This window comes from Polyodon spathula, chromosome 3 (assembly GCF_017654505.1).
Source record: "Polyodon spathula isolate WHYD16114869_AA chromosome 3, ASM1765450v1, whole genome shotgun sequence".
NCBI lineage: Eukaryota > Metazoa > Chordata > Actinopteri > Acipenseriformes > Polyodontidae > Polyodon > Polyodon spathula.
This window is the reverse complement of record NC_054536.1, coordinates 63884149-63902647: the sequence shown is the minus strand read 5'-3', so window position 1 is coordinate 63902647 and position 18499 is coordinate 63884149. Positions and strand designations below refer to the sequence as shown.

The 18499-nt window shown below is 36.7% G+C and overlaps 1 protein-coding gene across 2 annotated transcripts in view; it reads left to right on the top strand.

The window, feature by feature from the left end:
- LOC121313309 (bromodomain-containing protein 9-like) overlaps positions 1 to 17615 on the top strand; it is a 28674-nt gene extending 11059 nt beyond the window's left edge. The window contains exons 3-18 of one of the 2 annotated variants that reach the window (XM_041245707.1): positions 1227 to 1310; positions 1645 to 1768; positions 2284 to 2341; positions 2728 to 2872; positions 4313 to 4423; positions 4859 to 5043; positions 5437 to 5569; positions 7465 to 7512; positions 8225 to 8300; positions 8898 to 8993; positions 9157 to 9289; positions 9537 to 9648; positions 12545 to 12604; positions 12800 to 12911; positions 16333 to 16503; positions 17481 to 17615. In XM_041245707.1, coding sequence (XP_041101641.1) covers positions 1227 to 1310; positions 1645 to 1768; positions 2284 to 2341; positions 2728 to 2872; positions 4313 to 4423; positions 4859 to 5043; positions 5437 to 5569; positions 7465 to 7512; positions 8225 to 8300; positions 8898 to 8993; positions 9157 to 9289; positions 9537 to 9648; positions 12545 to 12604; positions 12800 to 12911; positions 16333 to 16503; positions 17481 to 17581 — 1749 coding nt within the window. In that variant the 3' untranslated portion in view covers positions 17582 to 17615. Of the gene's footprint in view, positions 1 to 1226; positions 1311 to 1644; positions 1769 to 2283; positions 2342 to 2727; positions 2873 to 4312; positions 4424 to 4858; positions 5044 to 5436; positions 5570 to 7464; positions 7513 to 8224; positions 8301 to 8897; positions 8994 to 9156; positions 9290 to 9536; positions 9649 to 12544; positions 12605 to 12799; positions 12912 to 16332; positions 16525 to 17480 lie in introns of both variants that reach the window. The other variant, XM_041245706.1, reaches the window with a different exon arrangement.
- Positions 17616 to 18499: the final 884 nt, after the last annotated feature.

Here is an 18499-nt window from a genome sequence, read left to right as displayed (position 1 = left end):
ACCAGCGGTGTACCACAGGGATCAGTATTAGGTCCTCTGCTATTCCTAATCTACATTAATGATTTAGATTCTGGTATAGTAAGCAAACTTGTTAAATTTGCAGACGACACAAAAGTAGGAGGAGTGGCAAACACTGTTGCAGCAGCAAAGGTCATTCAAAATGATCTAGACAAGATTCAGAACTGGGCAGACACATGGCAAATGACATTTAATAGAGAAAAGTGTAAGGTACTGCACGCAGGAAATAAAAATGTACATTATAAATATCATATGGGAGATATTGAAATTGGAGAAGGAATCTATGAAAAAGACCTAGGAGTTTTTGTTGACTCAGAAATGTCTTCATCTAGGCAATGTGGGGAAGCTATAAAAAAGGCTAACAAGATACTCGGATACATTGTGAAAAGTGTTGAATTTAAATCAAGGGAAGTAACGTTAAAACTGTACAATGCACTTGTAAGACCTCATCTTGAATATTGTGTGCAGTTCTGGTCACCTCGCTATAAAAAAGATATTGCTGCTCTAGAAAGAGTGCAAAGAAGAGCGACCAAAATTATTCCGGGCTTAAAAGGCATGTCATATGCAGACAGGCTAAAAGAATTGAATCTGTTCAGTCTTGAACAAAGAAGACTACGTGGCGACCTAATTCAAGCATTCAAAATTCTAAAAGGTATTGACCGTGTCGACGCAAAGGACTTTTTCAGCCTGAAAAAAGAAACAAGGACCAGGGGTCACAAATGGAGTTTAGAAAAAGGGGCATTCAGAACAGAAAATAGGAGACACTTTTTTACACAGAGAATTGTGAGGGTCTGGAATCAACTCCCCAGTAATGTTGTTGAAGCTGACACCCTGGGATCCTTCAAGAAGCTGCTTGATGAGATTTTGGGATCAATAAGCTACTAACAACCAAACGAGCAAGATGGGCCGAATGGCCTCCTCTCGTTTGTAAACTTTCTTATGTTCTTATGTTCTTACTACCTTGTAAGTGCCACATATCTTAAACATAATTGAAAACCCTGCTTCAAGCTCCCTTAAAACACTCCAGCTGCAACACCTGACATAAAGAGTTTGAATTCAAGTTTTAATTGTAGAGACTTTTTGTGTTCCTTAAATTATATTCCTTACTGTAATCTCTGACATTATAAAAACAATAAAGTGTTGTAGGTTAGATATTGTATCTGCCATTTACCTTAATATTTTAAAGAAAATATATTGTCTCACTTTAGGAAGAAAAAAAGAGGAAGCGGGAGAGAGAGCAGTGTGACACTGAGGGAGAGGTAGAAGGGGCCAATGCAGTAAAGAAGATGGAGGTAAAATCTCTTGGACTGAGGGGTGGGGGGCGGGGGCATTGATACATTGCAGGTATTACGGTCATGGTAGCTTTGTTAGACATATTCTGATGTTGAAAGGCCAAATCCTGTACAATTTCTTGATTTTTAGCAGTGTTAACTGCGGCTAAATTATATGCATAGAACTGATGTTTCATTTGTCAAAATAACAGTATTTATTGTACCAGGGCCCTGGCGAGGCATTTTATTGCAGCTCAGGGTTTTACTTCTGTTCCTACCAATCCAAGGTAGAACACCACTGTGGTTGGCTGTGATATAAGCATCTTCTCATCTGATATTGGGTTACTTATTCTAGGAAGAAAAAAAGAGGAAGCAGTTCGACACTGAGGGTGAGGTGGATGACTTTGACCGGGGAATAAAGGTGGAGCAGGTGGAGCACCCAGCAGACAGGCCGATCAGATCGTGCAGAACTCAGCAGGGTTGGTCAATTAAATATTGTTAAATGTCAGGGCATATGATCAGCATTCATACCAGCTTGGATTCTGATCCCATCAAATCTGTTTGGGACTGGAAGTATTAAATGATATACCAAGTTATGTTGGAAGCTCAATCTAGCCTTTAGTGTTTCTAGTAATGCCCTATTATTGGGAACAAGACATCACTGAAAATGAGGTACTGCATCTCGTGGCTCTGTCATGTTCATGCATCTTGAATAATAACACTGAAGGATAACAAAACAAGCGCCCTTGTTCGGGGTTCTATCCATTGTCTCAGCGTTCATGAGCTAGGTAATCGCATGACCAAGTGACGTCAACTGAGTGACTCAGTGCAGAAGCAATCCATAGGGATGTACTTAGTTTGTGTTTATCTTTGCACAAAGTGCCGTATATAATATAAGCTGTGAAGCAAAACTTAAAATATGTGTTTTTTTTCCTCACGACTGTGGTTTAGGTTACTGTTAATTCATGCTAACAGCTTTTTCTTATTTCTGCAGAAAATGATTGCACCCCCATACAACAGCTACTAGAACATTTCTTACGACAGTTACAGAGGTAAGTTTGTTTTTTGGAAACATCACGTGGATCATTTCAGAATATGTTAGGCTTATATTTGAGCATTTTCTTTAGGAATGGTGGAGATGATATCTATAGATATTGCAAGTTTGCTGTTCTCTACAGTAGTGTAAGAACAGTATTAGTGTTAAGGTAACTTAGGGTGTTTGCTGTAGATTTGTATTTGAGAAGTGCTTTACTTATTAAAAGTAAACCTTAGCTTACTGTCTATCCTGTTGTAACGTTTAAGTAACATACTATATTTAATCTGTGTGTGTCCACTAACTCTGAGAGTATAGTATTTTCATTGTGGGAAGATGTACTGACATACTAACAGTAAATATGGTGGCTCATTGTTTAATAATCATTTGTTTGTTTTTTTAAAGGAAGGATCCCCATGGGTTCTTTGCATTCCCAGTTACTGATGCTATTGCTCCAGGTTATTCCATGATTATTAAGCATCCCATGGACTTTGGCACAATTAAATATAAGATTGAAATAAATGACTATAAATCAGTGACTGAGTTCAAGGTAAATCAACATAAAGTATTATTGAATCACATACATTACTAAGTTACTGTCCCACAACTAGAGTTTTAAAACAGCCCCCAAAAATAATAATTGTAGATTCAGTTTAACCCTTTGCGGTCCATTTATTCAGCGCCTGTCAGGCATGTCAGGTCCAATGTATTTTCACACACGCTGTTTATTTTACACGCTGTTTAAATTTTTATTTTATTTTTTCAAGTAAAACTGGTTTAAAGGGCATTGCAATGCTAAGCCCCATTTATTTTTCACATGCCTCTTTATAGACATGCATACTGATAAGTCCTCTCCTGATAACTCGTTTTATCACCAAACTCCTCAATAATGCGATCCAAGTCATTATTTTATTACGGTAACATCTCAAAAAGCTCTGAAAATGTCTATGATATTCTTTGAGCGCTGGATGCGGAAGCAGCTACTTCCTTTGTTTATGTCTGCTTGTGTCTGTATGGTGCAGCTGCTAGAGCTATTGCTCGCACACCCCTTTTTTTATTTCATTCAGCTGCTATCGGTCTCAATCGGCCATTGAATGGTTCTCTCTGCTTTTTCTGGAGAAAAAACAACTAGAGACCTGTACTTTACGTCTTTTCGATGATGTCGGACAGGGTCCGACATTGAACCGGAAAGGGAAAATCGTAATGTCAGACCTGGTCCGACATAGGACCGCAAAGGGTTAATGGTCCTTCATTAAGCTGTGTTATCCTAGTGGTAAAAATACAGTACTCAAGTAACTAGGACAGGGCCTGAAATTAGTTATATAGCAAGTCTTACAAAATAAAGTAAATTTGAAAATCTTCACAGAATTGTAATTTTTACCAATATCATAAAATAACAGCAATGTAGAAATGTAATATTTTAAAAACAGAAAATAATTAATTTTGAAAATAGAGCACCCAATAAGAATTTCTTCATTCTACATTGCATTCTGATATTTTAAGTTATGGGTTATGTAGGACATGTGTTTGGTACTTCTCAAAGATAATAATAAAAAAATGTTGTCAGTTTTAAAATACTTTAAAATACAAGTGCTGTACTAAGTAGGCCGGTCTTTGCTGGGGACTCCGAAGGGAGCGTCGCATTGGCCCAGCCACTCCCGTGGGTTAGGGAGATAAAACCAACAGAGACTGTTTCTCCTAATCGCTCTCTAGCGAACCCTGCTGGCCAGGTGCCCAGTGTGCTTAGTGCAAACACCTGCAAGGCTGGCCTTTGTCCTTCAGAGGTCGGTAGCTCGCTGACATCCGCTCTTGAGTTCCTGGGTGAAAAAGGAAGCTAGCTTGGTCGTGGGAGATCGGATGAGCCATGTGCACAATTGCAGCAGTGAGGAGAAAAGTGATTGGGAGAAAATCGGAGGAACAAAATTATAATTGGACACACTAAATAAATAAATAAGTGCTGTAGTTTTAAATTCTTCTTTTTGTATTTCAGGCTGATTTCAAACTGATGTGTGATAATGCTATGGTTTATAACAGACCAGAAACTGTGTACTACAAGGCAGCAAAGAAGTTGCTTCACACAGGATTTAAGATGATGAGCAAAGTAAGGAATGTTAAAGAAAGATATGAGAAAAATGTCACCCATTCTCTACATTGTTTCATTAATTGGAGCAATTTTAATTATTGTTTTTACTGTTTTGATTTGCCTCACACTTCATCCTTTGAAGGCCTACACCTTGATGAGGTGAAGTTTGACAGACTTCTGTCTGTGACCAGACATTGACAAACTTCGGACTTTCCCCATTCTAGACTTGTACTGTTATGCATGAAATAATTTATCTTTTTAAATTTTTTTTTGTCAGAATTTTATTGTCCTTGCATGATATTAAATTGTGAAGGTAAAAAGGAAAAAAAAAAAATTCCATTGTGGACCTAAACAAGCCGCAATATGCCATCATGTCCATTCCATCCCATAATCATAGCACTCCTGCTATGGGGAGAAGTAAAGTCCCTGCGGTTCTGTTATTTCTGATTCTAGGAACGGCTTTTAGCTTTGAAGCGCAGCATGTCGTTCATGCAGAACATGGATTTTTCTCAGCAGGCAGCTATTTTGGGCAATGAAGACACAGTAACGGAAGAACCAGTTCCGGAAGTTATACCAGTGCCTGTTGAACCGACAAAGAAATCAAAGAAACCAGTGAAAGACATGAATGAAGTTATAAGGTAAATGGCCAACACAATTAAATCATATACTGTATGCAATTAAAAAAAAGCCTTTTATAAGACTAACCTTGTTGGCAAAATACGTCAAAAGAAAAGTGAACAAATCACAATTTGGGAAATATTGGATTGTTGCACGGGTGTGATTTAAAAAAAAAAAAATTATAATATTATATATTATATATATAGATTATATATAGATATATATATATATATATATATAGATATATATACACACACACAGAGAGAGAGAGAGAGATATCAAAATCTGGAAATATATGGAGTGATCTATCATGCTATGTGTCACTCTTAAATGTGTACATTTTCACAGTAGATGTAGGTCCTCTACTTTGTTACTGTCATGGTAGGGGATTCATGTTATATGCCTCATTTCAGCTATCTTTATGAACCAGAAGGCACAGCTTGCAGTTTAACAGATAGCACAGCTGAAGAACATGTCTTGGCATTAGTGGAACATGCAGCTGATGAAGCCAGGGATAGGATCCACAGACATCTTCCTACTAGCAAGGTATAGTTTGTACTTCTGTGTGGAGTAAAGTACATTATCACAACATACTAGTTTTACATTGGCTATCCATTTTCACAACGCTTTAAGGAATTGACCAGGGATCTTTGTTTAGGCAGCTGAACAGTACTGGTAATTTAAGATCCAGCAGAAACAGTTTATTATAAAATGGCATAAACAAAGGGTTATTTAAAAGGTAACTTCCTGGGTAAGAATCAAACATTGCCATTGATTTGAAACACTGCACCTCTGTATCATTCCTGGTAATTTTAAGCTCTGCTCATAACAAGAATTGCATAGCTTAAATGATTGAGTATTTTTTTATATTTTGTCAGTCCAAGCCTAATGTTTAAGATGTCTAAGAACAATTATTGACACTTCCTTTCTGAATTAGGTTTAGTAGCCATGTAGTTTTTTCTTTTTTTTTTTTTTTTTTTTTTTTTTTTTTTTTTTTTTTCATTTCATGGTCATTTTACATTCTCAAAACCATGTGACACATTTTCATCCTTATGTGTATTTAAACTTTGCTGAAACTATTTATATTGCATATTATGACAACCTCCCAACCAATCATCTTTTACCAAGTAAAAAAAAAAAAAAATGTAGTCTGTAGTCCAGTAGTCTGCACAGTTTTGGCATTCTGATTAGTTGTATTATTTTTCAGCTGTTGGTCTAGCACTCAAATACCTATACTTCCTACAGTGGACCAACTGCCGCTAAAAACTTTTCAAAAAGCAGTAAAACAAGAAATATATTAAACACATTTAAATATATAATTATCTGTAGTATGCAGCAATTTTATCCCCATTACCCGTAAACAAAGTATGATTTTTTTTTATTTTTGAAACTTTGGACCCTCATCAAAAAGGTTCCCCTTCTTGCTCAGTGAGCACTCTTCAGTTCTAACCTAAATATCTGCTACTGTTCTGTTCTGGAACTCGAAAGCAGAGACTGGCAATTGGGCTGAGTTGTGTGGTGGTTTTATGATGAGGTCTCAGTTGAGACCACCAAAATCATTTCACCTATGACTAGATTTATACCCATTTCTCAGAGGTTAAAGTTAGTGAATTAGCACTCTGTGCAATCTAGCTCCCCATCATTTCCCACTCCAAACACTTTAGAAGCAACTGTGAAAAGTTATGAATATGGTCATCAAACAAATTAGAAAGACCTTCAAGAACAAAATGGCATTTAAATGATAGTCAAATATCTTATTTAATAATAGCGCTTGTCTGTCTTTTTTCATTTTTTGTAATTTAAAATGTATTTTAGCTTTACTTGGTTATCAAAAAAAGTAATTCCCTTAAACATGTTAACTTAGTAGATATTATTAAAATAGAATAAAAACTTTACACAAAACAAACCTGTCCCTTGCTTGCCCTTGTCTAAACGTCCTGATTTTTCTCTGCTCGTTTCCATAGAAATGGATGGCCCAATGTGTGCTGTGTCTCTTCACTGAATTGTGGGATTAGTCCTGGTCAAGATTTAAACTCTGATTAAACCCAACAAACAATAATTATAATAATTATAACGGTAGATAATTTACGGCACTACCTGCGGTACAGCAGTGAGAATGTAGGCAACCCTTTAAATCACAGAAGTTCAATGGCATGGGTTCATACTCAATTGTATAGATCAGAGAATTCATGCTTTTTTTGCTGTGAAATGAACACATTTTAACAAGCTTATCTGGGTTTCATTTAATACCTGCTACAAAAACCATGTTAGCTGGGGTTACTCAGAGTATCTCCACATCCCTCCTAAATATACTGTACCTCCTAATGTTCTATCTATTTGTGCTTAGTTGCAATGTTTAAACATTAATGAAAAACTAAATATAGAAATATCTATGGCTGCAGTTTTCAAATATGTGGCTCTTGGTTTCTTCTTCAATACAGCAAGACACCCACAGAACTCCAAACAAAATGCAACTAATCAAAAGAAAGGTACTTTTTTGTATTATAAAAGAAAGGTTTAGCCATAACTTTCTTTAATAGGGATTAAACGTTGTGGTAGGTGGATTTAGAACATTAACAGTTTAGTCTGTAGCTTAAGAACTTTTAAACAGTTTTTGCCTTGTTTATTGTGCATTATAAATTCATTTGAATATACAGTATTTCTCTGCTATTCAATTCGGCAAACGTTTTTTCTGTTTCAGCATGGTTTATTAGCATAAGTTTTGCCACTTATTTTTATTTATAGTCCTTGTTATACATGTCTCATTCTGTAAAAATGAATAACTAACAAAGTTGTAGCATGAAACTTTTTTCCTGCTTTGATAAATCACAAGAGTACTGGATAATGTACTATAATTTTCAGACTGCAATAAGCACCCTGTGTAATGCTCATGACTAAACAGCCATGGATTACATCCTTTGTAAAACAAGAACAGTTTAAGTGGCACATAATATCTACTTAAAAATACCTTAGTATGTCATAAATTATACCATACTCTATCCTGAATGAAGTGCACATAATGAGAAACCAATATATAATATGTATAAAGTCTCCCAACATTTTTTTAAGTGGTGCCTGTTAATGTATAAACTACGGTAGTGCTCTTGCAATCGGGTTAGCAGTCCGTACTTTTCTGACAACGTTTGTTGTTTGATACTGAAATTAAACAGGACACCTTGACAAAGTCTTTGTTTCTTTTAGATTGGCTACCTGAAAAAGGATGCAGATGGTGCTCTGGTGTATACTGTCGTCAACCAGTCTGATCCAGAGACTGAAGGTAGGATTATTGACATTGTAAATAATAGCTTTGCATGATAAATAAATACAAGCAGAGATAATTAATTAAGAATATGAGTCCCCAGTTATCTGCAGTGGGGCTGAAGATGACATTACTATAGCTCAATGTCTTCTGTATTTAACCGAGAAGTTTAATCAATTTTTATATATACAGATGTAGGTTATTTTCCACTATTCAATGAGGGAGCTTTTGGAAGCCATATTATAAGACAGTAAAACTTGATTCCCAAAGACATGTGGAATGCAGACTTGAATTGTATTGCATTGTATTGCCAGGTTTACTATGGGACAGAGTATGGGTATGGAACCACTTACTCTGGGCAAGACTTGTCAAGGGAAAGTTCTGTTCATATAATAACCATTTTCTCACAAATTGTTACATTAGATTTTAATTTAAATTTTTGCTACGGTTTTAGCTGTTAATTTACCTGAAGTAATAGATATCCATGTCTGCACAGTTTTCTCTGAAGTAGAGTTAAATATATGCCTTTTCGGTCATGCAGTGGTGGAATTTTTTTCATATGACTTTTTAATGGTCACCTTTTATGTAAAATAACTTCAACTTGTTTATTTACAGAAGAGGAGACCCACCCTGTTGATTTAAGCTCTCTGTCAAACAAACTGCTTCCTGGTTTAACTACCTTGGGCTTCAAAGATGACAGAAGAAACAGAGGTACATCTAAATGGCACAAACTGCTTGCAACCTGTACCTTTTCAGTCTCTTAGTCTGTACATGCTTTAATGTAAATAGATTTTAGACATATTGGTCATTTATTTAGTTTTAATTGTATATTAATAGGTATAATTAATATTGTTCTTATTTACCATATTTTCAGTTACATACCTCAACAGTTCCTATAACACACAGTCATTACAGAACAATACAGTTTTCCCTGATCTCAGGCCAGATGAAATGGAACTCTTGTATTCAGCATATGGGGATGACACTGGTGTGCAGTGTGCCTTAAGGTAAATCTGAATTTCCTATTACAACATTCAGTAATGATTACAATTCAGAACAGTTTCCAAAAAGATAGATTTTCACAGCTTTTGCCAAGTGGATCATGGTTTATTTTTATATTTTGTTTGTGATTTGTCAGTCACACTTGCTCAAGTGTTACATAGTACCTAACTGTATAGTATGTTCTCTGACTTGGAGATCAACTTTAAACATGCAAAAAATACTAAAAGTTATCATATTTATTGTAATGTTCAGTTTGCAGGAGTTTGTAAAAGGATGTGGGAACTTCACAAAGACAATCGTGGATGGCCTGTTAGACCAGATGACCAGTGGTGATCATTCCAAAGCTGTTTATCAAATAAGACAGGTATTTCTGCTTAGTAACAAAGTATAAACTTAACACGGACATGCACACCTTTCTCTCTCTACTGTATACACTGCTGTCTTAGACTTGCTGCATTTTCCTAGTCTGATGCATTGTGAGCATCAACAATTTGCTCAAAACCTCCACTAGTGTTTTCTACTATTATAACAACCTTGACTTGCATAAAGAAGGAAAAACATTGTGAAATAGCTTGCATCACTTGATTTTCAATGTGTGGTGTCCGAATAATAATCTACAAGTACAGAGAAAGAGCATCTGTAATTGGCAAACCCAAACGTTAAGTATTTTTTTTACTGTGTATTCTGCTTAGAGATATATGTATAAGAATGTGTTATTTTATGACCTGAAGGACCTTACAATACTTTGTTAAAAAATATTGATGTTTGGGCAAATTTCAAGACATTGTTTCACCTAAGTGATTGCAATGACATGATACACGTTTATATTCGTGGTCTTTATAAGCAATAATGGACACTACTCTCAATTTGTTTTCTTAAAATAAATATTTATAAATAAAACAGGTTATTCATTCCAGTATCAGTAATAAGAAAAAAAAATGTATGTGATAAATTTAGTTCATGGAATAGTATCTGATTCTATCCACTCATTTCTTGATATTTCTGTATGTTGTAAAAACATATATATTAAAACACGAGACAGAATAAATGTTCTGATATAGCTAGAATCAGATGTACAGCGTTTTCGTGTTTTTTCTTAGCTGTAAACAATTTTTTGTCATGTTTTGTTTCTGCGTGCTTGCTGATATCTGTCCTTTTTAAACATTGGAAAAACATGTCGCTCAAAAAAAAAAAAAAAAAAAAAAAAAAAAAGCAGGCAGTAAAATTCAGTTTTCCCCCCTATCCAATGATATGCGTTAACAAACCCTACTCCAAAGTATGGTGGCCCAGTAAGTCAAAGAAACAAAGTGCGTTTATGACTGTGTTACCCAGTCATGGGCCCAGAATGACACTTCAGTATGATCGTGTTACACAATCGCTGTCCTTAAAGGATTAATTGTGAAAAATCTTAAAGTACCTATTTTTAGACTGAAATGCCATAATATAAAACATTTTCTACAGTGAAAAAAACACACTCTCTCTATCGTGAAGCTATGATTATAAAGCTCTACTTTTGTAACCTTCCTAGCAAGTGTATATGCAGTACTGATGTTTTAAATTAAGTTTGTTACTACTGCAACATGTTGTACTTTTTGTTACTATAGTGCTGTGGAAAAGTGTTCACCCCCTGTCTGATTTTCTGCATTTTTGCACATTTTTCACATTGAATTTGGTCAGATCTTTTTGTGGGTTGTAGTAATATATAGAGGGAGTCTGAGAGAAATAATGACACCAAAGTTTGGTGCTTCTTTCATTTGTTTGGTGTGCGAGGTAATCAAACATGCAATCTTTGTGTGTAAAAGTTATTGCCCCCCTCAACCCAATTAAAGGGAAAATTAGGGTCAGCTGTTTGACTACTTTGGTTAATAATCAGGCGTGATTTGGGCCAGCCCTGCCTAATATCAATCTGACTAACTTTGGCCCTTACCATTAGAGTGAAGTTGTCAGCACACAGATTCTAGAGGCACATCATGCCACGATCAAAAGAAATTCCTGAAGACCTCCGGAAAACAGTTGTTGATGCCTACCAGTCTGGAAAGGGTTACAAAGCCATTTCTAAGGCTCTGAGGCTCAACCAAACCACAGTCGGAGCCATATTGTCCAAATGGAGAAAGTTTGGGATAGTAGTGAATCTTCCCAGGACTGGATTTCCTGCCAAAATCTGTCCAAGAACAAGGCATAAAATCGTCCAGGAAGTCACAAAGAACCCTGGAACAACATCCAGGGATCTGCAGGCCTCTCTCGTCTTGGCTAAGGTCAGTGTTCGTGACTCCACCATCAGAAAGACGCTGGGCAAAAATGGGATTCATGGCAGAGTAGCACGGCGGAAACCACTGCTCACTAAAAAGAAAATGAATGCTCGTCTCAAGAGTACTGGAACAATGTTCTATGGACAGATGGGTCAAAAGTGGAACTTTTTGGCCAACATCAGCTCTGTTATGTCTGGTGAAAACCAAACACTGCATTGCACAGTAAGAACCTCATGCCAACGGTCAAGCATGGTGGTGATTTGGGGATGCTTTGCTTGCAGTCATTGAAGGAATCATGAATTCTGCTCTGTATCAGAGAATTCTGCAGGAGAATGTCAGGCCATCCGTCCGTTAGCTGAAGCTGAAGCACAGCTGAGTCATGCAGCAAGACAATGATCCGAAAACACACAAGCAAGTCTACATCAGAATGGTTGAAGAACAAGAAATTTAAAGTTTTGGAATGGCCAAGTCAAAGTCCAGACCTAAACCCCATTGAGATGTTGTGGCAGGACCTGAAACGAGCAGTTTATGCTCGAAAACCCACAAATGTCACTGAGTTGAAGCAGTTCTGCATGAAGGAGTTGGCCAAAATTCCTCCACGGTGCTGTGAGAGATCAATAATTACAGGAAGAGTTTGGTTGCAGTTATTGCTGCTAAAGGTGGCGTAACCAGTTATTGAGTCTAACAGGGCGATTTTACTTTTTCACCCGGGGCATTGTGTGTTGCATAATTTTCTTTAATAAATAAATGAAATAAGTATCAACATTTTGTGTTATTTGTTCACTCAGGACCCCTTTTATCTAATGTTAGGTTTTGGTTGAAGATCTGATAACATTCAGTGTCAAAAATATGCAAAAATGCAGAAAATCAGACGGGGCAAACTTTTTCACAGCACTGTATATATGGCACAGCTTGCTTTACTTGTGATGACACTTGTAATGAGCATTTCATTGTACAGGTATGTAATATACCTGGAAGTTGTACATGTTAACATTCCTTTTTGTATCACAGAGGAGAAACATTGGAACGAAACCCCCAGATGAGACAAAAACCAGCATATATGATATGCAGGTAAAGTACTGTTTTAAGGTTTTTATAGGGTGTAGCATTTTCAAAACATCCGACATTTACATTTCTTTTGCTCGTTCTCAATTGTCTTTGCAACTTGTACATTGATTTGATATGTATACCAAGTATTGAAGACAAATGTATGTGATTTAAATAATAGTTCTGCTAAACCTGATGGATTTCCGTTTTTTAATCTAGGTTGGGGATGCAGCTGGCATGGCTGGAGACGGCAACAACTCTGTACTGGATTTCATGTCCATGAAGTCCTATTCAGATCTGTCTTTAGATATGTCAGTGTTGAACACACTAGGTTAGTATTCCTTTTAAAAGCCAGTATACATGTATACAAAATAATACATGCAATTTGCTGGTTCGTTTTTATACTGTACCATGCACTGTTTTTCATGTACAGAAAGGAAAGATAGCTGTATGGGGGATTAAGACATAATAAGATTTGTATGGCGTTGTGTTTTTTTTTTTTATTTTTTTTTTTGTCGCAAAAGAAATATACCTGCCCCGGATTAAACTTGTTTTGAGAAACAGAACAGCTGATCTAATTTTGTGGTAATTACTTAGCACTTGCTAATTTCTTTAGGGTACCAATATCTAAATCTATTAACTTATTCAGGGGACTGAGCGATTTGAAGGCTAAATCTTGGGAACTACTCCTAAATTTGATTACAGAGACATTTGTCAAGTTATTCTACTTACTGTAGGTCATGGTGATGGTTTTTTTTGTGTGTTACTGCCACTTGTAATATAGTGTTCTTACCTCGTCTGAACTCCACACAAGGTGAACTTCCAGTCTCCATGTCGCTTGGGTCAGGAGAAAGAACCAGATCTCTTTCCCAGGGATCCTTTTTATAATCCTCATTGGCGCCAAATACGTGCTCCTCCTCCATAAAAACCCCTACCATACCCAAGTTCAGGTTGTCCAAATTTATCCTGAGTTGCTTTGGTAAGGACTAATGTGCATTTCGCGTTGTTATTTTTGTTTGTAACATTTATTTTCTTTTCTCTCCCTTTTCTCTTAATTTCTGCTTCAATGCCTTCCATCTGTTCTAAGTGTGGTTCCCCACTTTCTCTATCTTCTAACACAAATGTATGTTTTTAATGTGTGTAAACATGTCAGTCACTCCACCTCACCAGGAAGCTCCTTCCCCTTTGTTGGTTCACTGTTCTGATAAGAACCATTCCGCACACTCTACTTCTAAAACAGCAGGAGGCCCCAGAGAACAATGGAGTTCAGGTTTTTCTCCTAAGAAAAGAACGAGAAACTCCACACACTCACGTAGCAGCAGGGACAGAGATATGCCGGCCAAAGCAGCGACAGCCATTACGGAGGCTCCAGCAGCTACCAATTTTTTTTTCAATGGCTAAGGGAATATGAACAGTCAAAACAGTCTCAGCCTTTACAACCTGTAGCTCACACAGCAAGTTCTGGTACCGCTGCACCCGGAAGTACACAGGAGCAAGACTTCCCAGGTGCCCCCTGTGACTCCGCCCATGAGGAGGATGTTTTTGAGTACACAGAATCTCCCATATGTACAGATGCGGATGCCGTACTGAAGGATTTCATCCTCTAAGTACAAACCCAGACCTGTGCAGATCAGGCTGACTTCCTTAGAATCTTAGATGCAAGGGATAAAAAAAGTCTTTGAAGGGTTCCCCTTCCATGAGACGGTCTGGAGGCCTGTTGAGGCTATTTGGCAAAGATCTGCTACTTTTGCACCATGTCTACCCAGAGTAGATAAATTCTACAGGGTACCAGTGGATTATAAGAACCACCTTTTTAAACAACCCAAACTGAATACTGTCATGGCTACACCAACTGCAGGAATGGATCTGATTTAAAAAAAAAAATTCTTAAAAAAAAAAGATTACTCTGCCTCCACATGCAGCATGTGTATCAACAATTGTGTATCAATCAGATCCCAAGCAGCGAATTACCAGCATATCCTGTGGAATCAGCTCTCTAGACCTACACCTGAAAATATAGAGGTGGCCATGCAGCTGGCAGAAGGGAAGAACAAAACTTCAACTGCAAGCAGCATGTCATCACTGCAAGACGGTGCATTAAAATGAAAACATCAGCTCTGTCTGCCGCCACCCAGGGTGAGCTTTTATTTGGCTCAAGATACATTCTGATACAAAAGAAAAACTGGAAATTCAGGCCTATTCTAGACCTCAGGAACCTGAACATTTTTATTCTTTCAGAAATTCAAGATGGTATCACTTCAGATGGTATTCCCTCTCAGAAATTCTATCTTACCTCAGCCACTTATTCCATAAGGGTCTCTCCCTATCCTCGATTAAAGTACATGTTGCTGCAATCTCTAGTATTTTACCTGGCTGTGATAATCACCAGGTGGGTTCCCATCCGTTAGTTACCACTCCTTTTATTAAAGGAGTGAACCATCTTAAACCCCCAATTAAACGTGCTATTCCACAATGGAGCCTCAGTCTAGTACTTTATCTGACGTGGAAAACGGCATACTTGATGGCCGTAGCACCGGAAAGAAGGGTAAACTAGCATCAAGCTCTGGTTATTTACACGTCATATTTTCAGTCCTTTAAGGACAGGATTATTTGCAGAACTAATCCTCAATTCTTGCCAAAAGTTATAAATTAAATCCATCTAAATCAGACCATAACATTTCCAGATTTCTGCCTAAAACCTCACAAATCAAAAAGAAGCTAGACTTCATCTAATAAATGTCACGAGAGCCCTAAACTTCTACATCCATAGGACCGTCGGCAGCAGACCATCGGGGCAACTTTTGATCTCCTTCAATTCACCAGACAACGGGAAACTTGACTAAACAGACGATTTCTCACTGGATAACATGCATTGAGTTCTGTTACAAGCTTGACCGCAAAACAGTTCCAAGACCTATCAAAGCCCACTCAGGAAGGGGAGTGGCTATTACTGGTCAAAATTTAAAATCTGTTTTGATTCAGGACATCTGCAGTGCCGACACTTGGTCATTGTTTGTTACCTTTATCAAACACTAACTGCAGTGTATCTTGCTCTCAACCTAGCTTTGCCCGTTCAGTTTTATTTGTTATTTCTTCTACTAACATCCTAACCTACCACCCTTCAGTCCAAATACTTTGGTATAGTTCACTTTGTGTGGCGTTCAGAATACGAGGTAAGAATATGAAGATTACATGTAATATGGTTTCTTCATTGGATGATGAACTCCACACACCTATATCCCACCCTTCTGTCCCCCCTCTCGTTTCATTACTATTTTTTCTAATTTTTTGGTTTCCTTTGGTGAAAACGAGCTGAACTTGGGTACGGTGGAGGGTTTTATGGGGGAGGAGCACGTGTTTGGCGCCAATAAGGATTATAAAAAAAAAGATCTCTGGGCCAGAGATCTGGTTCTTTCTCCGGACCCAAGCGACATAGAGACTGGAAGTTCACATTGTGTGGAGTTCAGACGAGGTAAGAACACTACATTACAAGTGGCAGTAACACACAAAAAAAAACTATCACCATGACCTACAGACCTACAGCAAATGTCTGTGTAATCAAATTTAGGAGTAGTTCCCAAGATTTAGCCTTCAAATCGCTCAGTCCCCTGAATAAGTTAATAGATTTAGATATTGGTACCCTTCTTCGTATTTCTTTGACTTGCATACCTCATTGTTGTTTTTAGTTTTAATGAAGATTGGTATTGTATTTCTGTCTGTATTCAAAGTATATTGGATTTCCATATCCTTAGGCAAAACAGTAAAAAAAGAGCCAGATCACGAAGATGGCCATCTCCATTTTGATGATGCGGCTAAGCTGCTACAAGACCTTCACGAGGCCCAGAATGACAGAGTAGGATCAAGACCCTCTTCCAACCTCAGTTCATTATCCAATGCCTCTGAACGGGATCAGCACCATCTAGGTAAAGGCTCAAAAAGAACAAGTAAGCAAAGAATGACAGACATTATAGAAGTCTAGATACTGTAGATGCCTTTGGATTTAGATGTTGCAGGTATTGTATCCCAGGCATGTCATCTCAGCCTTGGCCAGTGGGTGACGTTTTAACCAGATCCTAAATATGCATTTATTTCCACAGCCCATGGCACCACTCACAGCTGCTTAGTTTTGTCTGTGATAATTACCCAACTTAAAATTAGGTTTAACTACAAATAATAATTTAAAAAATGTCATAAACAAAAAGCTGTGGGAACATCTAGAATTCAAGTTGTTACGAGATTACAAAAACATAAAAAAGGGATATGTAGTATCCTTTGTGGTCATATGTCTTGTAAGTCAAAATTTCTGGCTTTGACTACTGTGGAGTTAAATTAACTGAAGCTGCCATCTATAGGAAATTTCTCCTACTCCAGGAGGATTCTCTTCTTAAAATTTGTATTATTGAAATTTCATAAATTCTGAAGAAAAGTGTTTTGGAAATAAGAAACTTTGGTCTGGAAGACATGGAGATAATACAGTTTCCTAAACGTACGTGTGTGTGTGTGTGTTTGCTTACAACTTTACCTATGAAAAATGTTATACCATACACAGTTTGTCCGTCCATTTTTTTCCAAGTGATCCCAAAAAGGCTTATTTGCCCACAGCACAAGTTATAATCTGAGTGTTGTGGGAGTGTCGGCACTTTCAAAAGAGAAAGTGGAAGGTGAAGTCTGGAGCCTTCCTCTCTTTGTGGTATGTGAGGGTTCTGTACAACATTATGTATGTCCTTCACATGATGTATAAGGGAATTAGCTTTGTGGTCATGGCCCAGGCAGAAGATCTTTTATCCTGTATACTCTTAACTATATTTGACCATGTGTAAAGCCGAACAGTACCTATTTCTTCTACCTGTTTTTAATATATATATATATATATAAAATATTTATTTATTTTTATTAACAGAGAGTCCTGCTCATCTAAGTGCTGGAGAACAAGCCGAAATGGTTCGACCCTTACGAGTTTCTACAGTCTCCAGAACCTGGTTCCACTTGGACAATAGCTGATTTTAGTTTACTATTGAGTCAATGTCCACTATTCTCTCCTTAACACAGGTTGAGAGAGGAAACCTGTCCAGGTGTGTGTGTGTGTGTAATATATATATATATATATATATATATATATATATATATATATATATATATATATATATATATATAAATAAAATAGGGGTGCACCGATTTAAGTTTTTTTTGGACCATACCGAATGATTGTTGGCTGATACCGATAATAATAGTGCAGTTAAGCTATTGTAGTCTACGAGAACAGCACATAGGGCTTTATAATTAAAGTTATTAAAAAATGAACAGATATTGTTTGCTTGTTGTATTTGACAAAAATGAACAGGTATTGTTTGCTTGTTGTATTTATGACAAAAATGAACAGGTATTGTTTACTTTTTGCATTCAGAAAACCAATACAAAGAATAACTTAGTATTATATTGTGTGCTTGACAGCAATTTATACATTTGTTTTACATCTGTCTCACAAGAATAACATTTTGCATTTGTACTAGTAAAACCACTTCTGTAGAAAAAAACGTTGACAAACTTTTATAGAAAAAAAAAATTAGCCTACATGATGTGAACTACAACAACTTTTATTAAGTTCTTATTTTACAGCACAATTTAAATTGTTCGCTTAACCAAAAAAAGTCATAAAAAATATTACATTTTACGGTTACAAAATTCATTTAAACTTGAATTTGTTACTTAACAAAAGACGGCACAAGAATCAATTGCAAAATGCGAGAATTCAAAATGCAGCTGAACACACCCTCAACCAACGCAAATTAAGTAAGATCAACAACAATTGAATACATTGTATAATAATAATAATAATAATAATAATAATAATAATAATAATAACTTAAATCATCAATGTAATTTAGGATTCAACCTAAAAAAAAAAAAAAGAAAAACTTC